General features: G+C 35.3%; 1 protein-coding gene across 1 annotated transcript in view; it reads left to right on the forward strand.

The window, feature by feature from the left end:
* Positions 1–15,606, forward strand: part of LOC115215117 (tyrosine-protein kinase Abl) — a 215,069-nt gene extending 199,463 nt beyond the window's left edge. The window contains exons 3-5 of the mRNA XM_036505193.1: positions 6,870–7,170; positions 14,643–14,648; positions 15,459–15,606. Of these exons, the coding sequence (XP_036361086.1) occupies positions 6,870–7,170; positions 14,643–14,648; positions 15,459–15,606 (455 nt within the window). The remainder of the gene's footprint in view (positions 1–6,869; positions 7,171–14,642; positions 14,649–15,458) is intronic.
* The last annotated feature ends 11,574 nt before the right edge of the window (positions 15,607–27,180 follow it).

Here is a 27,180-nt window from a genome sequence, read left to right on the forward strand (position 1 = left end):
AATTTCTTTTGTGAACCTTACGAGTACTGCTTCTTTTGTTTGGCTGAACCATAATAAAGCAATATAGCAGGAAAAAAAATAATAATAAATGGTGTATCTGTATGGTTAAGATACTCACTTTGCAACCATGTGGTTTTGGGTTCAGTCCCACTGAGTGGTACCTTGGGCAAGTGTCTTCTGCTACAGCCCTGAGTTGATTTATGCCTTGTGAGTGGATTTGGTAGGACTGGGAAGGCAGAAAACTGTGTAGAAGTCCATTGTATGTGTATGTATATATATATATATATATATATATATTTATATTTATATATGCACATGTGCATTATGTATTTATGTTTGTTACACCACCACTTGACATCAGGTGTTTGTTTGTTTACATCCCCATACCCTCATGGTTTGGTGAAAAAGTCCAGTAGAATTTAAAACTTGAAATTCTATTTAGAAATACTTGATAAATGAATATGGGGGTATGGTGCAGGGGTGTAGGGGTGCCAAACTTCAAAAATAAATGTGTGGGTGGTGGTGTAGGGGTGTCAAGTTGTTCAACTAAAGCTTTCAAGGCAGTGTCCCCAACATAGCTGCAATTCAATGACTGAAACAAGACAAAAAGTAAATGTTGTTTCACTGACCCTTGCTCTAAAATTCTAGAAGACCTTCAACATACTGGCCAAATGTAGGCAAAAGTTACTCAGTACATTTTCACTATACTCACGAACAAAGTAGATAATAAAGACAATGCAACACATCTATATTGCTGCACTGCAGTTCATACAAACTACTGCATGTGAGATATCTACAGTACTGGGTATGTGGGTCACATCTATACATTTAACAAGCTACTTGTGTACCATAAATCTGCTTGAATTGGTTTGTTAGGGAATTGGGAGATGCACAGTAATTACATTAGCCTAACAGAAAAATTACCAGTGGATGAGGAGCCTTTAGCCTGGTTGTTCGATCTGCTAGAAATAAAAATCAAATATCTCTCCAGTTTCATCCTGCCTTCTTAAAATCCAGAAGTGATAATTTGAATAATATGATTCCTAGGCATACTGTATCATCATATTCATCATCGTTGTTAACGTTTTCGTTTCAGCTAGCAGGGTTGGACAGTTCGACCGGGGTTGGGAAGCCAGGGGCATTTACAACTGCACCAGGTCAGATATCAGCAGAGTTTCTTACAGCGGATGCCCTCCTAACGGCCAACCACTCCGCGAGTGTAGTGGGTGCTTTTTTTACGTGCCACCTGCACAGGTGCCACATGGTGGGTCCGGACATCGGCCACGATCGGTTGAGCTTTTTTAACGTGCGCCGGCACGGAAGCCAGTCGGGGCGGCGCTGGAAAGGCCACGTTAGGATGGTGCTTTTTTAGTGCCAATGGCAACAGAGCCAGTGGGGCGGCGCTGGGCCAAATAGACACGTTGGAACAGCTGGATGCCCTTCCTAACGCCAACCACTCCGCGAGTGTAGTGGGTGCTTTTTACGTGCCACCTGCACAGGTGCCATGGGGGTCCGGCATCAGCCACGATCGGTTGGAGCTTTTAACGTGCCGCCGGCACGGAAGCCAGTCGGGGCGGCGCTGGCAACGGCCACGTTCGGATGGTGCTTTTTATGTGCCACTGGCACACTGAGAAAAAAATAAATAAAAGATGGTATACTTTTATGATAGGTCTCTTTGGGGTTAAATAACAGAAATGATCTTCACCACCTTCATCACCATTATTATCACCACTGTTTTCATTATCACCCCCTCCCATCGCAATCATTAGCACTACCACCACTGCCATTACCCTCATCATCTCTCATTTTTTACATAGATTTGTCTCTGAATAGAAAATGCGAAAAACATATCTCCTGCCTAGATATTCTCTTATAATATTGCATTACATGGATAAAGTACCGGCCTTCCTTTTGCATAAACATGAGTATCTACATATGCATGTATTACTAACACACTGCCCTATATTTTTCAGTTTTAAAAATAATTTAGAATTTTTTTTTTTTTGTGGGCAAGGGATAGTAAATTTAACAACTTATTTTTTCCATTGTTTTCATTATTTACTTAGTATTTGGAACACAAGGCAGGGTTATTAAATAAAACTATAATAGGAGATTTAAATTTCAACATAAATATTTTAAAATAGGCAGATTTATATCATAGAATGAGAGAAGAATTTATGAGGGGTTTCTATTAAAAGGGTTAAGATATCTAATAATGAATCATTCAAGTTTACATGTTTTTAGATACATTCACTAGTTGTTTGTGTTGCTGCACATTTCAAGTTACAAGTCTTGTACTCTGATGGGTGCTCCCATACCAATTTTGAAATTGCTTTATCTTTGCTATTTCCTTCCTTTCTTACTCCAAAAAATTTTTTTTTGCGCTCTGTTTCTTTTAAGTTTTGACATCTGGCTTAACTTGATTCTTCCTTCAGCTGACTGTTACTGTTCACAAAGCACTTAGGGCAAACACTTTATTTATTACTAATGTAGATGTATGTGTGCATGTGTACATGTTTCACACCAGCAGTTAACTTTTATTAACTTTTGCCTTTTATTCTTCTGAGGGTTGAGAAACTAAATTATCAGTCCATACTGGAACTGAATTAATTAACTATTCCTCTTTCTGGCTTGTAAATGCCACCAAGGTCCACTCTGCCTTTCTTCCTTTTGGGGTCAGTAAAATAGATATCAGTTGAACACTGGGATGATGTTATCAGCTATCCCCTTTCCACAAATTCCAGTTCTTGTGCCTATAGTAGAAAATATTATTATTATTATAAAGTGGGAAGATAGCAAAATTGCGAGTGCACTAGACAATATACTTGGTAGCATTTCTTCCAGTTTTACATTTTGAGTTCAAATTCTGCCAAGGTTTAGCTTTGCTTTTCATCCTTTCAGGGTTGGTGAAGTAATTACAAGTTGAAAACTGGGGTCGATGTAATTAGCTAGCCCCCTCCTCCAAGATTTCGGGCCTTGTCCCTATAGTAGAAAGGATTATTATTATTAAAGAGGTGAGCTGGCAGAATTGTTAGCACATCAGGCAAAATGCTTAGTGGCTTTTCGTCTGTCTTTACATTCTGAGTTCAAGTTCTGCCAAGGTTGACTTTGCTTTTCATACTTTCAGGGTCAATGAAATAATGTATCAGTTAAGCACTGGGATCAATGTAATCGGCTAGGCCCTTCTCCCAAAATTTCAGGTGTTGTACCTATAGTCAAAAGGATTAGGGTTATCATTATTAGAAGGTGGTGTGATCAATGATATCAATTTTCTCCTCACACCAAATTTCAGGTTGTGTGTCTGTGTTAAAAAAAATAAAGAACTCAATGCTAGAAACAGCTATTCTTGTTATTTAGGGGAGTACATTGAAAGAACCATTTAAATGTGAAACAAAATACCTTGTGGTATTTGTTTCAGTTCAAATTCTACTAAGTTTAGCTTTGCCTTTTGTCCCTTTGGTATCAATAAATTAAATTACAAGTTGTTAAACACTGGAATCAGTATAATCAACTATTCCATTCCCCCAATTTCAGGTCTTGTGCCTATGCTAGAAGCAGTTATTACTGGTATGAGGTATATTCTTATTATCATTAACACTGCTGAGTCACTTGAAAACTGAGCCTTTGAGTTGGTTTTGTTTTGTTCTTGGCAAATAAACTTGGCTAATTCTTCTCTGGAATGTCCCTACTCTGTTTTTTTTTTAATTTTTGTATGGGATTTATCTGGAGGAAGGGTTTGTACTCAGGGCCTTCAAAGGCCCTCTGAGATTGGTCAGTTTGGCTTGGCTAATGCTCCAGTTGAAGTAAAAGTTTGAGAGATACTACAAAGCCAACACTTATCTGCGTAATATGAAGTTGTTGTTGTTGTGAGTGAGAGGTCTCAGACTTCATAAGCAATAAAAATTTAATTATAGCTTAATAATAGTAATTTTAAGTGATCAGAGCAGCCCTAAACAGCTACTTTTAGTTTTCTCAAAGTAGTCCAACACATCAAATATATGTATACACAGACAGACAGCTATAGGAGCAGAAACATAGCTCCTAAGATCAAGTTGAAATGATTGTTGTGAAGTATGAGAATATTAAAATAAAGAATGATAAAGCAGGATGGACTACAAGGCCACCAATTTCAGGGTAGGGATAAGTTGATTATATCAACCCCAGTGCCCAACTGGTACTTATTTTATCAATCCCAAAAGGATAACGGACAAAGTGAAGTTTGACAGAATTTGAACTCAGAACTTAAAGCCAGATGAAATGCCACTAAGCATTTTGCCTGCCATGCTAATGATTCTGCCAGCTCACTTCCTTAAAGTATGAGAATATTAAAATAATGACAAAAAAGGTTGAACTATATGTATATTAACATTTGACAAAGTCTGCTGGTGTTATCCAACAAGCTCCGTATTGAATTCAAAAGTTGAATTCAATAATTTGTGGTGGAGTAATTTTTCTTGGTTGATCTCATAAATGACATTACTGCAGAGCTATTCATATTCATTGACATACCATCTATAATTTGTTTTCTTAAAGAAACACTCATCAGCCCTGTGTGTCTGATAAGAAATATCCTAATATTGTTGCCAGCTGACTACATGGCCTGACAAGCATTTAACCATTTCCAGGAGCGGTAGGCTCTTAACAGAGGAGTATTGCAGCTGGCCAACTTCATTGGCTTGACAGCTGAAGACTCAGTGATTTGTGTTTTTGTCATCATTACTGCACTTGTCTCAGCTCTCAATAAACCAGTCTGTCTGGATGTGTGAAGTTATTTTGGAGAGAGAAAGTTCACTGCTGTAAGTGGTGAAGCTTGTGTGTAATTGTTAGCCTCAGTGTATCTGGAAGAGGTGCTAGGGTAACTGGAACTACTGTGCAATTAATGGCATTCTAATGACATAAGAGAAATATTGGTTTTCGTTTCAATTTAATTCATATATTTTGTATATTTTTTTCTTTAGGTTAAATTTAAACTTTTTGGTGTTTTCTAAGTCAAATTTAAATGTTAGTGTTCTTTTTAGTTAAGTTTGAACTTTGAGTGTTTTTAGGTTAAACTCAAATGTTTACTTTTTTTAGAATAAAATTTAATTCTTACTATAGTATTTTTTTAAGATCATAATGTCATTGTCCCTCTTCTACTGCATCAAATAGAACAGCTTACCATTTTTCTTTCATTATTTTTTATTTTAGTGGGGAAAGGAGGAGCAAAGTTAATTATTTATTGGTCAATGTAAAACATAGGGTGAAAGTTCAAATCTAGTAACAGTTTAGTGTTATGTGATATAGAAATGTTTTTTTCCCTTTCTTTAAATACAATACAAAATATAAGCTTTAAAGTAAACTATTTTACTAAAGGAAAATAGTAGGAGGACAAAAAACTTACTTTGATATGTGAACAATACTAATAAATTCTATATTCATGACAGGAAAAAGAATCTCTTTCTGAATCAAGAATTTAAAATATGAAGGTGTTTATCCCATTTCTGCCTATAAGCTAACATTGATTGTTGCTTGCAGATAGGACTTGGCTACATGGTAGAATTATTCCATTGAACAATAGATGTTAATTTTATTCTCTCCTAGCAAAACATTACTTTATTTTGTTTTAGGTTATTTTTATTTGATAATTTAAATTTCACATTTTTTTTGGTGGGTGGGTAGGGGTCTTGCAAAGTACTTGGTGACCATAAGGGTACTGGTGCCACATATATAGCACTGGTGCTAGTGCCACATGATAATCACCCAGTACACTCTGTAAAGTGGTTGGCATAAGGAAGGGCATCCAGCTTAAAAAGCATGCCAAAACAGACAATGGAACTTGGTACAGCTTCTGGCCTTGCCAACTCCTGTCAAACTGTCCAACCCATTCCAGCATGGAAAATGGATTTTAAATGATGATGATGATGTGCTTTTTAATTACATCTTAATTTTTAGTGATTCTTTAAATGTTTAAATAAAACTTTTTTATTATTTTTAACTTAGAAGGCAGCAAGCTGGCAGAACTGTTAAGAGTCTTGGACAAACTGCTTTGCAGTATTTGTTCTTGCTCTTTACACGCCGAGTTCAAACCACACTGTTGTCAGCTTTGCCTTTCATCCCTCCAAGTCTTGTACTAGGGTCAATAATATTGACTCACACCTCCGTCTCCTCAAAATAGCTGGTTTTGTGCCTCAGACAGAAACCATTATTTTTAAGTTACATTTAGCATGTTATTATTTTTAGGTTAAATTAGTGCAAAGGATTGGTAGAATTAGAATGTCAAAGAAAATACTTTGTAGCATTTATTCCAGCCCTTTATGTTCTGAGTTCAAACCCTGCTATAGTTAACTTTGCCTTTTGTCCTTTTAGGGTTGATAAAATAAAACACCAGTCACATACTGCATACAATGTAATTAACCAAGCTCCCCTGCTCAAAAATTGTTGGCCTTGTGTCTTATTTAAAAATAATTATTTTAAAATTAGATTTAAGTTTTCATTTGTTTTTACCATATTTACTTGTGTATAAGTCGCATCCCTAATTTAGAGTTAATTCTTGGTAAAAAAAAAACAACTTTTCTCCCTCATAGTTTTAGCTTTGCCCTGTGCATAAGTTACACCCTAGTTTTACCTGTTGAAATCAAGTATAAAATAGTGTGACTTATGTTTGAGTAAATATGATAGTTTAAGTTTTCTGTTGTATTGTATTGGGTTGACATCTTTATTACTTCAACTTTTAGGTTAAATTTTACTCTCCACTGTCAGAAAAATTGAAAACCTGCTACAACCATTCTGAACACCTAAGTTATGAGTATCTTGTTCTTGTATTTATTTAACCTCTTCATCCTTTGTTGTACTTTCAAATGACTAAACTCTCTTTTGTTTTATCTGTGCAGGTGAACAAATGACGATTCTTGGCTACAACAAAGGTGGTGAATGGTGTGAGGTAAAGAACAAAGCTGGTGACATTGGTTGGGTACCAAGTAACTATATTGCTCCAGTTAATAGCTTAGACAAATTCTCCTGGTACCATGGACCTATATCTAGGAATGCTTCGGAATATTTACTAAGCAGTGGAATTAACGGCAGCTTTTTAGTTCGCGAGAGTGAAAGTAGCCCGGGTCAACGCTCCATATCTGTACGATATGAAGGAAGGGTTTACCACTATAGGATTAGTGAAGATTCTGATGGAAAGGTGAGTCACCATTTTTATCATTCAGCATTCTTTACAGCATTTATACTCTTGCTACACAATCTAGAACATGATTTCAAGACCTCTTATTTCCAGGCTTTTATATTGAAATATATAACGTCCAATCCAATCCACTATGGAACTCAGACATAAAATGATGAAGATGATTCTATATGTGTGTGTTGAGTTTGGGTGCTGATTTTTCTGTAATCAATATTCTGCAATAGTATTTCACTCTAACCACATTGACATTGATAGTAAACTGGCTGCATCAGGAAGTAGTTTATAGTAGCCAGCTGCCTGCTATCCATTGATACATTTAAAATGTTCAACCATCTTTTTTTTTTTTCCTCTAACTAACTTGCCTCTCCAGGATGCTTTGGAATGTGGCCACTTTGATAGGCACTGTTATATAGATAGTTATTCCTATCACAAGTGTCAAGTGTTACTCCTAGTTGCTGTTAGAGGAATTTTCTTCCTCTTCATTTCCCACATTGTACCATGTGCCCACACACACTCACATATGTACACATTTGTGTGTATGTGTGTATAAAATGAAGTCAGACCAATTAATGATATTTTAAGGATTTGGAGTGCTTTGTTGTATTTGAGTTGAAAATCCTGGTAATGTGCATTGCTTCTAAGTATAGCATGAGTTATATATATATATCTATATATATATATCTATATATATATATATATATATATATATATATATATATGAGATAATGGTGTCATTGAGACCCAAAGGTGTCAGGTAATGTTGAATAAGTGCTATAGACTGACCATATTTAAGTTCCAGATTCGGTAATATTGCGAAATAAAGAGTTCAACGTTGGTTCTATGTCAGCGTGTGTAAAGAAGAATTTTTTGCGTAATAAGATAAAAAAGCCAAGGCTGTGTAGATATTAGAGTGTTTATAGATAGAAGGTCTAACAGCTGTTTCTCCCTCCCTCCCTCTCTCTCTCTCTCTCTCTCTCTCTATATATATATATATATATATATATATATATATATATAAACACCTATTTAGTTTTGTGAGGTACAAAGCAACCTCACCACTGCTGGTTCTACTATAAAATGCATCCAGTACAGAACATCCTTGTAAAGTGGTTGACAAATAAGCAGAAGCAATATTAAGTCAAGAGGACGCTTTACCCTTGTTGAAGACATGATAGTATTATTAGAACTTGTGTCACGATCAAATGTATCTTCATCACTCTTGTGAAATGGTTGGTGTTAGAAAGAACATCCATCCATAGTGACCATGTAAGAAATGGAATGTAAGAGCAAAATGTGGTTCTCTGACCTCTGCAGTGAGTCAAAAATAGGATCTGACTTAGATCATCAGTCCAGCTTATGCCAGTATTGAAAATGAATATAAATTGATGATGATGATAAGTGTGGTTGTATGTGTGTGTGTGTGTGTGTGTGTGTGTGTGTGTGAAACTTTATGGGGAATATCTTTCAGTCTTTGTCTTTCTCTGTACCTGAGGTCAAACCCTACTAAGGTCAAGCTTCCCTTAAATCCATTCAGGGTTGATAAATAAAGTTCCAGTCAAGTACTGGAGTTGATTCTTCTCTGTAGAGAAATGGCTGTGTCCAGTTCTGAGGAGTGATAGCCTCTCTTTAGTTTAAGATGTCCATAATGCATCACATGTTTTAAAATTGACAGTGATGTCTCAACAAGTTTATCAGGAGTTATGGGCCTAAGGAAAAAGGTGTGTATGTGCATGCATTATCTTTTATCTTTTAGTTGCTTCAGTCTTTTGACTGCAGCCATACTGGAGCACAGCCCTGTATGTATATATTCATACATAAATAGGTGCGAATATGGCTGTGTGGTTAAGATGTTTGCTTCTCAGTAACCTGGTTTAGAGTTCAGCTTCACTGTGTGGAACCTTGGGTGAGCGTTTTCTACAATAGGCTCAGGCAGACCAAAATCTTGGATGTGGATTTGGTAGGTGGAAACTGAAATAGATGCCTGTTGTATGTGTCTGTTCCTGTTTTCTTGCCTTGACTTTGCATAATTGTTGCACACAAGTGCCACCATCACGCAAGCAATGTCCTTCATTTCCAGTCTTCTGTAAAAACCAATCTGGTCATGGGGTAAATATTACCTTACTTGGCAACTGGTGAAGGTTGGCAATAGAAAGGGCATCTGGCAGTAGAAAATACGCTTAAAAAAATTTCATCCACCCATGCAAGCATAGAAAAATGGATGACTAAAGAAAATAGTCTAACATATATCTAACACATGTGTTATATACTCCACTACGCCATTGCAGCCACTGGAAAATACACAAAGCATATACATTAGTATATGTATTTAACAATATATATGTTTGTGTGTGTTTATCCATCTGTGTTGCAAGATTCCTGATGTAAAATCATGAGTTGAAACAGATATTATTGTATTTTGGGATGATCTTTTTTTTTTTTTTAAATAAACACACGCACTATATATATATTTTTTTTCACTTGTTTATTACTGTTTTTATTTTAACTCATGTCCATTGTCCGGAAATCTTTCGTCACACATCTGTGACCTCTTCAATGTCACTTTTCATTTTCGTGTGTGTTCTTGCTCCGCTTACTTCATTCTATATATATATATATATATATATTTATATTGAATAATACAAATATGATGATATTTTTCCCCCTTTGTAAGGGTAATTTACCCAATATTTCTGCTGTTCTAATAGCAATTCTGTGTTCAAAAGAATATCATTGTATTTGTATCATACAATACACATTTCGACACTTATAAAAAACAAATGTTAGTTTGCATTATTTTCATTCAACGGATATTTGTCCTCATCTTGTTTGTTGTTAACACAACGTTTCGGCTGATATACCCTCCAGCCTTCTTCAGGTGTCTTGGGGAAATTTCGAACCTGAGTTCTCATTCCTAAGATATTTTTGATGTTGTTGTTATTATTATCATTATTATTGTTCAGGTCACTGTTTGGAATCAAACTCGGAATCTTGGGGTTAGTAGCCCATGCTCTTAACCACTACGTCATATGGCGACAGGCATATGGCGTAGTGGTTAAGAGCGTGGGCTACTAACCCCAAGATTCTGAGTTCGATTCCAGGTAGCGACTTGAATAATAATGATGATAATAATAACAACATCGAAAACTGCCATTTGTTCATTGAAATTGATAAGACAGTCTGTTTGACTGTAGCCAAGTTGGGTCAATGTCTTTAAGTCAATCCTACAATTTCCATACTTATATTGTCACTCTCTGTTTCTCAAACCAGTGAGTAATGAGACAAACAATACGGGCTTTATACTGTGCAAACATAAACAGAAGTATAGCCATGCACAACCCATAAAGTCTTCTGGAATGAAACTCTTGAGCCACTGATATGGTTTCATGACTAAATAATTAAATAATATATTTAAAATATTATTTAAATACACATTCACCATTCACACACTTATAGTTTATTGCAGAGTAGTAGTAGTAGTAGTAGTAGTAGTAGTAGTAGTATTAGTTGCTTAGTTGTGTAAACTTCTAGCAAGAGGTCACTTGATTAAGCGTGCAGTGTTGATTAAATTATTGGTTAACTCATTGCTCCAAGATGATATTGGAGTTCCTGCGAATTCTTCAAGAGCCAGGGTACTGATTTGAACCGACGACAATCTTGAGGCTAAAATCCTCCTTAAAAGTTGTCATTGAAGATTAGATTGCTTTGTTAGATCTTTTCTTATAGCAATTACTGTGAAAACACCTGATGAAGGCTGGAGGGTATATCAGCCAAAACGTTGTGTTAACAACAAACAAGATGAGGACAAATATCCGTCAAATGTAAATAATGTGAATAATTACTATCAAGTTCTGAACTTCTGTCTAATTAGCTTAAATAACCCTGGTGTGTGTGTGTGTGTGTGTGTTATTCATGTGTTTATCTTTCTATGACCCCTGCATCAGTACACATGCTAAGGTATTTACAATGTCAGTTTCACAGTTCCATAACCCAAAGTTTCCTGTAAATATGTTCACCCCAGAAATGTTTACTGATCCTTTCTCATATGAATGATTTAAAATATTATGCACACACAATGTAATAGATTGTATCAAGAGAATCCATTCCTTTCTGATATGTATTTGGATTTAGAATTTCTTTAAAGTTTAATATAAGGAAATGATTTTGTGTAACTCATTCTGCTTCATTAATATGGATTTTGAATGTCTCTGAAACTGTCATGGCAGTCTTGTGGTGAGTTACATAATTCTGTAGAAGAATAAGTGGTTTGACCTATTGACATTTCTGTGTTTTTTTTCTCTTTTTATATCTACTTATGGTTTATTCCTGCTTTTACCTCTCTTTACTAGTCCCTATATTTTTTTTATCATTTGCTAAAACTCAATGTGATGAGGTAAACAATTTTCTAGTAATAGTGTGCAGTTTATTAACATATGTTTATTCACTGTAAACATTAATACCTTGAATTTATGATTGAATAAACTAAGATTTTCTGTGTAAGCTGATATGCAGACATTAAATATACTAATTAAGAGACAGAAAAGAGAAACAGAACCAAATCTGATCCTGTTTCTCTTCTCTATCCTGAATTGGTCTAATATTACTTTACAAGAAATATCTTCAGCTTTTCTGAAACATGCCATCAAACTGAACATAGCATTTAAACTGGCCATATCCAGGCCAAATAGTCTACCAGTTTTATGTTGAAACCAACCAGATTTGGCCTCTCATAACTACCCTTCAATGTCATTTTAAAAATATACAGTCACATCATTGAAATCTTGAAGCTAAGATAATGTATGATTAGTTCAAAACAGTGTGAATAAATAAGCATTATGTTTGACAGAGTAATCTGAATGCAAAAGAGTTAAATGGGCAAGGACACTTATGTTTATAAATGATAACTATTACCTTGAACTTAAACAAAATGGAGTGTTAATTCTAAATATCCAAGGTGTTTTGATTAAATTAACCTTTTCTCGTGATTCAATCAAATATTTATAATGATTATATCAGTGTTAAAAAAAATATTCATAGTTTGTTGCATATATATTGTTGGCGTACAGTGAAATGGTTTTATTGTGTTCAGTTTATTACAAGAGCGGTGTTTTAATTTGGGGTACAATATGCCTGTTTCTCATTTTCTTCACTAAATATTCTGCAGCAGTGGGAATAAATAAATGAATGAATAAGTTGGTTCCCTGAGGTTGGTCTTGTGATTTCTTGGATTATACTGTTACTCAACATTGATAATCCTTGGATAATCCTCCTTTAACCAAATGGTATGAATACTACTTTGCTATATGAGAAAATGTTGTCATACTTTGGGGATTATGAAATTAATCTGGTGGTGATCCATATACAATAGTGTTGGTGGAGGTAACATTTTTTCTATATTGTTGTTGAAAGTGTGTGTGTGTTTATGACAGCATTGATGATGCCCTGTTCCATATTAACCCTTTTCATACCAAACTGTTTGAGATTGCCTCTGGTTCTGTGATATAAACTTCATACTTTAAAGTGACTGAGATTAAATCCTTCCCTCAAAACTTCACCTTAATTTATATTCCAAACACCAGCTTAATAATGACAAAATTATTTAAAATTCTTTGTTATTTTCATGATTAATTGAAACGAAGACTGTAGTTTACAGAAGTATGGTTACAAATAGGTTAAACAAGCATAGGCAACCTTTAGAGGCTTTGGCACACAGTCTCTTAGAACAAGAGGCTTTATTCCTTCTGAAGGGTCACTAGAGCCTTTATCTCTTCTCAAGGGTCATGGTATGACAAATGACATGTATCATCACCATTCTTTGTAGCTGTGAAGCTTGGGTAGTCTTCAATCATCATGCTATAAATCCTTGTACTTTCACATGAGTTACCTGGCTTGATTGTGTGCGTCACACTCAAATACTTGCAAAGAACATTATGAGCAACACTCAGCTAAAGAACCAAAGAAGTTTTAATAAGGATCACATGAACTGTGTTGTGAGGAAGTCCAAGATCAGGCTCAAGGAGTTTGGGGATGTTGCTACTGAATATATCACTTGGCAGCAGTGGGGCTGGAGGGTGATGGAGAAGGCAATCAGAAAACAGTGTGAGAGATGCCACCTTGGTTGCCACATCATTATGACCACACCTAACTGTACATGTCCTAACTGCAATGGGTCTAGCTTGGGGATCACTAATGGGACTGTCCAGTCATCAGGATTTCAATGGACAACAGAAAAGGTGCTAGCCAGCGCATTTTGGACATGCTTAAATATAATCTCCAACATGAATGCACATGTACTTATGCTCACATGTATGCATGCATGTGCATACACATGTTTTTAAAAATAGGTCTTAGTTAGATATTGTTATTACTATTATAGACTTTACCTATCTATCAATATTTGTAACCATGTGTCTTGGAATATTGTCATACATTCACCATCCTATGCCTCTCAAGTAATGTGATTAGTAATATATAGGGGGCTAGCATTGAGAAACAGCAACAACATTCTCAAGGAAACACTAGTTTGTATGAGGATGAGATGCCAGGTCAGTTCTGGAAGACTTTGAGATCAGGGACTACTATGGATAATGACTAGAAATCTTGATACTGGCAGTGTTATGGAAGGGTGTTATCAGTTCATGATTAACTTTACATGTATAATGGTGCCATCAGATGGGATCACTTAGGATGCTTGTAGAACGATGAAACCATTCTGCTAACATTCATTCAATGTTCAAGCATTGCTGATTTGTTGACTTGTGAAGAACAGCTGTTGTTGTATGTGGGATGGATCCGACTATTAGCTGATTTCATCTTAATTATCATTCTGCCAGCCTTAACTGGGTCAAACAAGCAGTTTTTGTCAAGTCGCAATGGCAAAAGAGATTGTCTAGTCAAAGCACTGAGAATAGACACTTAACTCTTCAGTCAAACCCTCATTGACATATTTCTAGTTCAACTTGGAAAGGAAGGTGATGATGGAGACGGAAGTGTTTTTCTCCATTGAATTTGCCAAAAGGCAGATGACTGGTGAAAATGGTAAGCATTAACGGAACTAATCTAAGTATGTGCCTGTAGGTTGGAGAACAACATTTTAGAGGGTGTAACCTACTTTTGATGTTCTGGCAGTTAGGCAATTTTGAACCTGGCAGGGTTCCAACTGGACCTCATTGAATCAGGTGGACTTGTATCATTCATGTATATATTTGTGTGATATATAAATTTTTATCTCATTTGCTGTTTTCTCCCACTAATCCTATTTTATATAAATCCTGAGGCTTATGTCATCTACCTTTGTAATGTCTCCTTCATCCAGCACCCCCTGTGGCAAGCAAAGGAAATTATTATTATTATTATTATTGAGTGAGAGAGCAGCACATGCTATCAAAGTGACACTGGAGTGTGGATATATGAAACCCAACATACCTATCATAACTACCTGTCTGATAAGAGTATACCAGGCACATGTGCCACAACCATATGTGTGCAACATGGTGATCTCATATCAAGATAAAAAGTGTGTGACCTACAGGTTTAGCCTGGTTAGAATTTTCTTCAGGTCAAGTAACCTATCTCACTCAAAAGGTCCCTGAATAAGGGTTGTTTAAGGATGTTGACCGTAACACCTATGTTTCCAGTGGTGAATTATTTAAACCCCAAAGAATCCTTCTCAACACATAGCTACGGTGCTTCCCTACTACTTCTTCTTGTGATCAGAGATGCACATATTGTCGGCCATTAAGGGACATGCTCAACTGGTTAAGGTCAAACAACTCTGTGGTATTGAGCAGAATATTTACTGTAGCCCATCTTTTTATACCAAGACAAAATGCGTAAATGATAACACTTCCAGTCAGTTAAGATGAGAAGCCACGAGAGCCAGTGCCTGATACTGCATCAGGGCATTTACTATTGTTGTTACTATTCTTTTTATCTCAGGTTTTTGTTGTAACCCTCGGAGTCTTGCATGCATAGTGGGCTTGCTGCCTGCAGCCTACAAGTACCATGTTATCTGTTGTTGTTGTTGTTCCCCTCCTCCACCGCTGCCTCCTCCTCCACCGCTGCCTCCTCCTCCACCGCTGCCTCCTCCTCCACCGCTGCCTCCTCCTCCACCGCTGCCTCCACTGCTGCCTCTCCTCCCCCCCTCCCCCTCCCCTCCCCTCCCTCCCCCTCCCCTCCCCTCCTCCTCCACTGCCTCCCCTCCTCCTCCCTGCCCCTCCCTCCCCAAATTTGAGGCCTTGTACTTCCAGTAGAAATGACTATTATCATTATTGGTAGAGTGATGGATCAGCAGTATAGCAGACAAAATGCTTTCCAGCATTTGTTCTTGCTCTTTACGCTCCATGTTTGAATCTTGCAAGAGCCAACATTGCCTTTCATCTTTTCAGGGTCAACAAAATACGATGCATCTGTCAAGTGCTGGGATCTATTTAACCAGTTAACTTCTCTGCCAAAATTTCTGACTTTGTATTGATACTAGAAACAATCATAATAGTCGTTATTGTTACCATTGCTGTCGTTGCCGCAGCCGTTTTCACTACTTTCACTCTTGGTTTGCAAAATGGATAGGTTTTGGTACCTTGAGGTTTAGTAAACCAATGTAGAACCAGCATATGTGTGAATCCAATGATTAGTTGCACATTAATGCATTGCTACTGGTGCAGACACATATGCACCTATGCACACATCTTGCTCCCCTCATCCAGAGTAATATCATATTTTCTGGAAAATTAACAAAAAAGTTAATATTGGCAAACATATATTCAGGAATCAAAAGAAGCTGGTGGAGTGAATATAAAAGGTTTGTTAGCTTTCACTGACCCAGTATAGTATAAAACTATAGAAATGTCATGATATTTAACAAGAAAACTCCAGTAACTTATGATACTCTGGATACATTTTGGCATTCTGAATGTTTTGTAGGCAATATGGCATTGTCAACCTATGAAATGGAATAAATTACTTCTAAAGTGCATAGAATGTTGTTACCTTGGCAATTAAATTAGTCTTTGATCTTGTATCAAGTAGAACAGAGATTAGATTGTATTTTATCTGGAACATGCTACTGTAAAGAATATCGTGTTTGTTCCATAAGTGTAGTTGTAGTTTACACTCAGATCACCTTTAACTAGATTGAAGTCACCTGTCCTTCTCTTGGCTATTGTGAATCAATGACTACATTATACAACATATCCTTCTCTTTTCGAGACACTAGAGTTTTAATTTGGGGGAGATATGGCTGCTGTTTCTAGCAGGTTGTGTAACCATATAGAGGCTCCTCATTAAGACCATAATTTATGTACATTGTGTTTATGTATACACATGACACCGCCCTTTCCCCCACACTAGGAGCTTCTACTTTGTGTTGTTTATTGATAAATGTTATATCATTTATATTGTTTTCGTTACGTCAGTATGTTCAGCACTCTTCAAGAATGGTTCAATGGTTTTGTTCCATGACATTTTCTAGTGATTCTACAATGGATTATTCTTATCTTTGATAGAAAATGCTTACACTGTAGTTGCATAATGGTCCACTTATTGTTGAATATATGCATATAAAAGCTTCCCAGTTAGCAAAAACTGCAGAATGTAACGTGTCTAGTGCCTACATTGTTTTCTCTTGTTTAGTATGGGTTTATTTGTGAGCACCTCTAGATGAACTAGTTTAACATAACCTTTCTGATGTTATCAGCTTACTTTATGTCCCTACCATTACTTTTCCTCTTCATTACCCATTCTAGCATTGGCTCTCTCTCTCTCTCTTTTCATTTCTCCTTTCTTCCATTTCTCCTTTCTCACTGTCACTCCAATAGCTGTTTGCTCTGCCTTACTCTTGCTTCTTCCTCCTTCCCACTTTGCTGTAACCCTCTATCCTACCTACTCAATTGGTCAATATATCCTGAATAAAGAAACAGAGACATCATAGAATGGTGAAAACGTTTTTTTTTTTTTTTTTTTTTTTTTTTGCAAGGCACAAGGCAACCTCACTCATGATGATGCCATGATAAAATGCTTTAAATAGATTCTGTGAAGTGTTTGGCAAAAAAACAGAGAAAATTTTAGGGTTGAGGGGTTTCTTTAAGTCCTGTCTTTTTGAGGACATAACATTTGTAGTGATTTGTTCTACCACTGTTCCACGTTTCTACCATCTATGTACATATTCAAGCAACAAAATACCAAGAAATATCAATGTGTGTGTTTAAACACTTTCCATCAAGGTTTTTGAGTTTAAGATCTTCCCTTTTTTTGTTTTTTTTTTTACCCAACAACAGTTTTCCAAAACATTTACATTTAATTTGGGTTCATCTTCTGTTTCATTTTCACCTTTGGGTTAATATTTGGTTTTAATGATTGAGTTGACATATGATCAAAGATGTTCCGGCCATACCATCTTTTTGTATAGGCAGGATTACATTATACAATGTTTCCATCCTGTTTTTAAGATGATCTAAAAAAGTTTTGCTACCATTTCTTGCAGGTCAAGTGACCATGTAAAGGCTTTCCTGATTGGCTCATCTGGCCTTGGTTTGTTAGACAGTACCAATGAAAACTTACCTTGGTGTTCTTTGGAACTGGTTATCTCATAACAAATTCTGTATGACCAGTTGATATCAAAGATTATTTTTACAAAGTCTCAATTATCATCACTATATTTAATCCAAGCTAAGTTGTGAGAATGATTTTTGAAATCTTGAGATGTAGAAATTAAGAAAATCGTTTTGTAGTTCTAGTAGTAACATTTCAAAATAAGATCCACAAACCTGAAATGCCTAAAGGAAAATTTTTTAAAAATTTAGTTTTCAACTCGAGACATCTCGATATATATTATCTCACAGCAGCTATTAAAGCAATTTAACCATTGTATCTTTTATTTTATTTGTTCATGTAGTAATAAATTTAGCTTCCTTTCTTGTTATCTTACACATCTTATAATAATCTTTTACTTGTTAAAAAGAGAAAATGTGTGTGGGCGTGTATGTATATCAGTGTAATAATATGACAACATGTTACTACCCTTATCTTTTCACATGTTAGGCTTTCTATTTGCTTAGCTGCATTACCAACATATTTGTTATTGCACTATGAATGATGCCCTCTGATAGCGATAACAGCAAACGGTACATTATATTATAAGGTAGATGACAGAATTATCTTATAACTGTTTTTCTTTTTTCTTATAGTTTTTTTTTAACAGAATTTCTTTGCTATCACTCAAATTTTTCTACTCTTGATGTTAAATTATATTTACTATCAAATGTTATTTATTTTGGTTGTTGATTGGTGCAATTTGTAGAGTGTCAGACAAAATACTTGGCTGATATATAGCTAAATCCCTTTCTGTTTCAGTTTCAATCCTGCAAGGGTTAATTCAAACTTTTATTCTTTAGGGGTCTTTTAAATGACATGATTTAGTTAACTGTTCCCCACTTAAAAAATTATGGTTATGTTTCTATGTTTTATTAGAAAAAGCAATTTTCTTTTTTTTTTTTCTTAAGCTGGGCTGTGGTGGGTTTTCCAGCATCAAAAATGCTTTTCTGAGATATTTCACCTTCAGTTAACAATTACATTATTACATTTACCTTTGCTTAGCAGAGAGGAACTATATAGCTACTATTTGAAAAATGCTACTGCACCCAGTGGAATATTATGAAGAACTTCTGATATGAAAAATTCTTGCACACATGTGTGCTACATATAAGGATTTCCAGTTTCCTTCTATGATGTTTTGCTTTATCTAATAATTGTTTCCAATAGTTTTCTCTGTATCACCAAGTTCAAGTATGATGCAAAATAGTTAAGACATTCACTTCATTTCAGTTTGGATTATTCATAATACATTTCTTCCTAGTATCAACATTAAAAGACTCAAATTTAGGCAGACAGCTATGATATTCAATTTTTCTTCTCTTCTGTTTTTGCTTTTGCAATTCAAGCAGTTACTGGCTTTAAATTTGGTATATATTTCAGCTGGGTTAGTAACATAAGAACAATGATAAAATATCTGAGGCCACATAAACTACAGTTCAATTCTTTAAAGCTACTAATTCTTTTTTTTTTTTTCATTGGAGTTATTTGTTGTTGTTCAGCCCCAAGTCATCCCTGAAATTGAGCTGGCTTTCAATTCAAAGGAGATGTAATGCCATTTTTCACAAAGTGAGCAGCTCCATCAAGGCTCTATTGTTGGCATGTAGAGTTATTAGTTAGTTGGTATGTATTTCCTAATAGGTTAGAATTTCAGTAGCTCTTTGAGAAAAGTAAAACAAACAGGCATCAAATAAGGTTTGTGTATTAGATCTCTCTTCTACTTTCCATAGAACTATTAAAATGTAACAAGGAACCAACTCACAAGCTTTTTTTGTTTTTAGTTTTTTTTAAAGCTTTCTAAGATCAAGGTATTCTTTACACTCTTTTCTTGGGACATCTGTATGAAACTGTCTGTCATTTGAACTTATAATGAAGTTGATTTGCAGGAAACAAGACAAAATTCTTAAATGGTTGTTAAAAATAGCTACAAATTCGTGTGGTATTCTTGTTTGTGAATTGGCTAACATCTTCCAATTTCCTTTTCTTCTTTGTCATTCCTTTGAAATCCGTATTGTTCACCGACACATTTGTATATTACTTCATGCATCACTGGTATCATGTGTTCTAAAAGTCTTTCATATTCTTTCACTGCAAAAGTCATTCAAAATTTCCATCTGCTTTACATTGCCAGTTTATTAAAATGTAATTCCATGTTAATTTACCATCTCTTTGTTGAAGTGCCTGTAATATTTTACTTCCTCATAATTCAGTAACACTTTGAGATGCTCTAATTTAAAACAGAAATATTAATTTGACCAACAAGACACTCCTTCTTCTGGCAGTATATCTCTTTGAATAATTTGTATTTTAGGATAAGAAAACATCTCTAATCTTCTAATATACAGAAATGGAGGAACAAAAATAAAATTTTTTACTTTTTCCTAATGCCAACTTGTTTCTCGTACTATGCAGAATGCTAAACATTTCTGTCCAAATTTCAGTTATATTTAGAAAAAGCTATCTATGTTGATACAAATTGACTCAAGTTTCTGATAACTTGTTCCAATTTTATATAATATAATATATTCCTGTTTGTCTTCATTACTGGCAGCCAGAATAATTCAGTATACTGTTTCAAAAATGGTGATATTTCTCTAAGTGGTTTCCTATTCCCCACTTCCCTTTATACTATTTCAAGACGATTTCTTAAATTAGTTTATATTGATACTAATATCAGTAGAAGGTTTTATTTTAGATTCTTCTCTTTTTTTTTTTTTCCTTTCTTAAATCTAATTCTAGAATCTTCTATTTGCTGTCCTATTCTTTCAAACTAGCATTTTCAGAGTGTTGCATGTCTTTTGTAGTCTATTAGAAATGGTCATTCGGTAATCTTGTTCACAAGACATTCTTCCTTATTAAAGGTTTTTTATCGCTGTTGCTGTTGGTAAGTAAACCAGCTTCAGCATGAACTCCTCTTTGATTACTGATGCTTTCCAATTTTTCTCCTCTCAGCAGCTAGTACAGGGTTTTGATGCATTGTTTCCACGTTTTTGCTAGCTCAAGTGGCTTCTGTCCAGTCTCCATGCATGAAACAAATGATCAAATTTTTGTTACTCATTTTGAGTAAATGGTGTGGTTTGCAACATGCACCACCAGATTTTTTTTTTTTTTCATTATCACACCTCACTTATTAACTGAACAGCTCTCAGCTTCTAGGATTTATTAAACCTGCTTTTTCTAAGAGAGATTAATTACTCCAACAGTTGGGTCACACTAACTAACACCTATAAGCCTTGACTACCACCCAAAGAAGTAATTTTGAGACCTTGGCCTGTACTACAAGAATTGTATATCTTTGCTTACAAGAAGAGACTTGCTTATTTCTGTAAAACATGCTGACAGAACCATATTTTAGAAGCTTTATTATTGCTTAAACTATCTTGTAAAATTTTTGCACCTGTATTTATCAAAGAATGGTTCACTTTGTTTGATGCAATATTGCTTGACAAAAGTATTTGAAATCAATTTGAGAGCTTGTTACTTGCCTCTACTAAAATTGGTATAAAACAAAAACAACCCTGCCTGTTGCCTTTTATGGATGATATAATGACTTCTTGTTAACAAACAATAATTATTTATTTATTTTTTAAAAAAAAAATCTTCCACATCTTATTTCATCTCTTACGAGAAAATTTAAATTGAACTCACTCTGAGTAACTATTAATTTGTAAACTGTTCTTCAGCAATTCTAATTGAATTTATAACTATGATAACTCTTTGCTTAAAAGTAGCTCTTTGATGTTTGTGTATGTTATTCCTGTACATTTCATGTTTGTTAATGGGCAGGTCACTGAGACAGAACACCCAGAAGACATCTGAATGTAAAAGGAATTTTTTTTTTTATATCCAGCCTTATATACATGCTCTTTGATGTTTGGAAGATAAAAAAGGACATATGGTTAATTTATGGGTTGGAAAAAGAGAAATGAATGAGGTTTCTTGATGGCTGGCAGTCTGACTTGATACATGATATGTCATCAGAGTTAGGGAGTGAGAGATTCTATTTATTCTCAGTTTTTCAGTGATGTATAACTAAAATTGTCATTAAAAAATGCATTTCACTCATTTAGTTTGGTTTGGTGTTTACCAGAAAACATCTAAGGAACTTACTGCTTTTCTTGCCTTTAATGTGTTAGAATATTGAAGAGAATTGAGATAGACAAGCATTAAAATATTTTCTATATACCGTAACAATCTAAAGATATCTGTATACCAATTTGAAGTAGCTGCTAAAATTTATCAATGTATAAGTATCAATAAGTCAGTAAGGCATTCAATATATATTATGTATTGTTCACTAATCATATAGTTGTGCCAGAATTGTATCATTAGTTGTTAATTAAAAAATTCTAATATTCAGTCTGTGGTTCGTCTAATTGCTTAAGGCATCATTGACTAATTAAGAAATCATTTCTGTTATTGTTGATTAGAATTTGTCTCAAATAGGTACACAATACATTGTAAATTAGTTTTGCATTCTTCACATAATAGGAATTATTTATGAAATGTGTAATTAGTTATATAAAACCAGCAAAGCTGTTGTATTTAACACTGCGATGGTGAATGTGTCATTTTTGGCGGGTGGGTTTAGAGGAATTACTGTGTCCTTGTCATTCCTGAAACAATTTGGACAAGGAATATCAAATGAAACAAAGCACCTTGCTATCCTTTTAAGTGTTTGTTTGTTTGTTTGTTTGCGTGTGTGGGGAGTGGTGTGTGTGTGTGTGGGGGGGGGGTTCAAAGTGATTTCAGTGACCATGAATTTCATCAATCTCCTATTAAACTATGAGAGGTGGAAACTTGTCAGGATAATGTTATTCACAATATCTACTTTCATATTATGATGGAAAATCACCCAAAAGAGTGATCTGAAAAATTGGAGCAAAGAACTGGTGTCTTTGAATGTTTCAAACAAAAGTAATTTGGATGATGATGAAGAAAATATTTAGGAATGTCATTCGTAAAACCAGCAAATGTATCAGGTAAAGCTCTTTATTGGGAACAGTTAAAATTAAAAGTTAGCAAAATTTGAGCTGATGGGGATATTAGCTTTAGAAATGTGAGAACAGAAAATAAAGAAAAAAAAGATTATTTTATCAGCATCTTAAAAATTGATAAATTAATTTTAAAAAATTTAAAGGAGCAGAACATTGCCATTGTAAGCTTTACAATTGGTCAGATAAATAGTTATGTTCTTTGTGGTTGATGTCTGTAAGAGAAGGGTGAGTAATGGGGATTTCAAAGAGGATTTAGTTCTGGAAAGTAAAAATAGGATTTTTAAAAAAAAAAATGTTTTAGTTTGGAGTGGTAAAGCAAGAATAACAAAATGAAAGGCCAAGTGCATTGAGTTGACCAGTGCAAAGACTGTATGTAATTTGCTAAGATCAATGATCATTGTAGTAGGAATAGAAGCGATAGAGTATATGTGGGCCGGTTTTGATAGCAGGCTTGTGATTAAATCTTTACTAATAAGACTTATGGCTTTTACTTACATTCTTTGGATCACAGCTTGTGGTATAGTAAGTTGTTGTAGTAATAACTGTTCTGAAAAATATTCAGACAACAGACTTTCCACTCATTTGACCTACACAAACACTCAATGTGCTGTGTTACCAATTCTCTATAATAAACCCAAAGGAATCTAAGGTCATGTGCACTGAGTCTGTCTTGAACAGTTACTGCACTAATCACCAAGACTACATATGTGCCCAGTTTAAGTCAGCAGCTTTTTTTATCTACTTGGTGCTCAATAAAATCACTGCAAGTTTTTTTTACCAAATGTGGTGGTTATACTTTTTACAGTTTTTTTTCTGTCTGGTAAGGAATGTAACATGATTTGTTTAATGTAATGTATTGATTGTTACATGGAATATGAAGGGATGTAACTAAGTACATACTGTAAGGCAGTTTGTCTGGCATTTTCCTGATTTTATCATTGATAATACTATTGTCTGATATATTATAGCATGGTACGTCTGGTGTGATGAATGTAAGACAACTTATTTGGTATACTGAGTGGGTTGGTCTTATTAGATATACTGAACATACCAGTCATTCATGGATAGTTGCTCGATTATGTTATTTATCTATTCTAGCAGACCATATAACATAATTGTATGGCAGCACTGAATAATGATTGAGCTTTATGAAGAAGTTTCTACAAACCAAACTTGAATACTAAACAGATTTCTAAGATGTGACAAAATCCAAAACGAGACTATTTGTTAGTCGAGATATTTAGATGGTATAATTAAGTCGGTCATGTTCAGCCCAAATTTTTTCAAGGTCAGCATAGTTTTTCATCTTGCCTGAATAAGTTGATTTATAAATTGGTTATCAAAACTTTTGACAACCATATCTGCTGTGAATGACTACAACTGTTTCATTGTTTGCCAATGTTCAGATGGTCCAATGTTCTACTCACAGCTATGCAAGGAAGAAATTTTAAGCATAAAAAGCGTCTTTGAAACTGCACATTTCAGTCTTGAATATTCTTTTATCTCGCATATGATAAAATAAGTTTGCAAGAATATTCTTGACTGGATTCTTACTGGCACACAGCCAATTTGAAAAAAAAAAAAAAAAAATCTTATCTTTAAACATATGTCATGTTATTTATTGTTTCATAAAACTCTATATATTTTTTAATATTTTTATTTTCTCTGCTCACTTAATTTCTTTAACTGTTGTGCCTTCCTCTGGGAATTTGGCGCTTAGCATTTTTAAGTCTCATTTTGTCCTTGATGAAGTTCTCTCTCTCTCTCTCTCTCTCTCTCTCTCTCTCTCTCTCTCTCTCAACATTGTTGCTAATCTGTTATGTTAGACTTATTATTTAGTTATTTCACTTCTATTCCATCCATTCCTTTTTAGAGAGAAAGAACTTAAAAATGCTTTCTCCAGCCATTTATAAAAAAAAAACTTAGATTCTGATATAGATTGTGTAGTTCTGCAAATTTCAGTATTTGCACAAATTGTTTTTATCGTTAAATCTCTTTTCTTAACTTCTCAGCAAGATAAGTGTACTTAGCATCTTGTCTTCAGTTGACTAGTCATAGTTCAAACAGGTAATGTGCCCTCTGTTAAGATTATGCTTCTTAAAAAAGCTTCTCCAGAATTGGTTAACAAGTATATTTCAAAATAAAGGCATGGGTTTGTGGTTAAGAAGCTTACTTTCCAACCATGTGGTTTTGGATTCAGTCTCACTGTGTTGTACCTGTGTTGTCTTCTACTATACACTGAGCTGACCATTGCCTTGTGAGTGAATTTAGTTAATAGAAACTGCGCGCGCACAGACACACATGCACACACACACACACACACACACACACACCTGTGTGTGTCTTTGTGCCTGTATTTGTTTCACCACCAGTGCTTGGCAATCAGTGTTGGTTTGTTTTACATCTGTAACTTAGTGGTTTGGCAAAAGAGACCAATAGAATAAATATCAGACTTAGAAATGAATACTGGGGCCAGTTTGTTCAGCTAAAACCCTTCAAGGCAGTGTCCCTAGCATGGCCGTAAGCCACTGACTGTATTTAGATTCTAATATCGCCGTGTTTGGCAGTCGAGTGTTATAAAAGAAGTGAGCTCCTCATAAATCTCATCTATTGACTAATGTTATCCTTGGTAGTAGCCTTTTCACTTCACTGTCAATATGCCTCTTTGTCATTATCAGTACTTTTTTATTACCCTGACTATCATCAATGTTGCCATCATTAACATATCATATATATAATTTGTTTCCCCTTTGCTGAAATAGGCTGGGAAAGACATGAATGGTGCAATCATGTTTTGTCTCTTATATAAACAATTATAGACAATTATCAGCTGAAGTAAATCATTCATCATCATTTAGTGTCTGCTTTCCATACTGGCATGGGTTAGATGGTTTGACTGGAACTGGCAAGCCAGAGAGCTGCACCAAGTTCTAGTCTGGTTTGGCATGGTTTCTATGACTGGTTGCCCTTCCTAATACCAACTGCTCCAAGGGTGTAATGGGTGCTTTTAACCTGCCATCAGCTTGGGTGCTTTTACGTTCCATCGGCTTGGGTGCCAGTCATGTGACACCAGCATCAGCCATGACTACAATTTCACTTGATTTGATGGGTCTTCTCAAGCATGGCATATCATCAAAAGTCTTGGTCACTTGTCATTGCCTCCATGATACCCATTGTTTGAAGATCATGCTTTGCCATCTTGTCCTGTGTCTTCCTGGGTCTATCTCTCCCACAAGTTCCCGCCACATTTAGAGATCAGGACTTCTTTACATAGCTGTCTTCATCTATCCACATCACATGGTCATACCAGCACAGATGTCTCTCTTGCACACCACATCTGATGCATCTTATACCTAACTTTTCTCTTGAGATGCTCATGCACTGTCGTACATGCACACTGACATTGCACAGCCAGCGAGACATACCAACTTCATTTCTTTCATCATATTTTATGCATAGTTATTACAGGGGAGGGGGAGCAGATGTAATTGACCAACCTCTTTCCCCAGATGTTGGGCTTATGCCCATGTTAGAAATTAAGAGCAGTGAAATGGCAGAAGTACCTCATGGTACTCATGGAAGGTGGCAAGCTGGCAGAAACGTTAGCACGCCGGGCGAAATACTTAGTGGTATTTCGTCTGCCGTTACGTTCTGAGTTCCAATTCTGCTGAGGTTGACTTTGCCTTTCATCCTTTCGGGGTCGATAAATTAAGTACCAGTTAACACACTGGGGTTGATGTAATCAACTTAATCCCTTTGTCTGTCCTTGTTTGTCCCCTCTAAGTTTAGCCCCTTGTGGGCACTAAAGAAATAAAAAGTACCTCATGGTATTTAGTTCTGGTTTTTTACATTCTGAGTTCAAATTCTGTTGAAGTTAACTTTGTCTTTCATCCTTTTGGGGTCAAGAAAATAAAGTGCCAGTCAAGTACTGAGGTTGATAGCATCAACTAATCTCCTTTTCTCAAATCGTTGGTGGTGTTCCTAAATTAGAATGATTGTTGGAGAATGTAATAGGGTGTTAGCTGTTTTCAACCAGTGTTCTAAGATAACAATCTTTCATTCAAATTTAACATTAGGTCATGTTACTTTACTGTAGAAGTGAAAGCAAACAATCTCGAAGAGGTCTGAACTCAGAAGGTAGGAGCCAATGAAACTAAATACTGCAAGGTATTAATCAGGATGCTGTACCATGTCTGATGAACTGCTGCTATCCATGTTATTGCAAGCCTTTTTTCAGTGACATAGAAGCAATGAAAAAATAAAAAAAAACTACACTTTCACAAACCTACCAACCAACCAACGAGTGAGCAATGTTTTCTTTGGGGATAAAGATGATATTTTTTGGAATAAACAATTCATTAAAAGAAGTAGTCAAATTCCAGAAAATATATGTGTATGTACACAAACGTGCGCACGCATGCACACACACAC

Source organism: Octopus sinensis, linkage group LG8, assembly GCF_006345805.1.
Source record: "Octopus sinensis linkage group LG8, ASM634580v1, whole genome shotgun sequence".
Taxonomy (NCBI): Eukaryota; Metazoa; Mollusca; class Cephalopoda; order Octopoda; family Octopodidae; genus Octopus; species Octopus sinensis.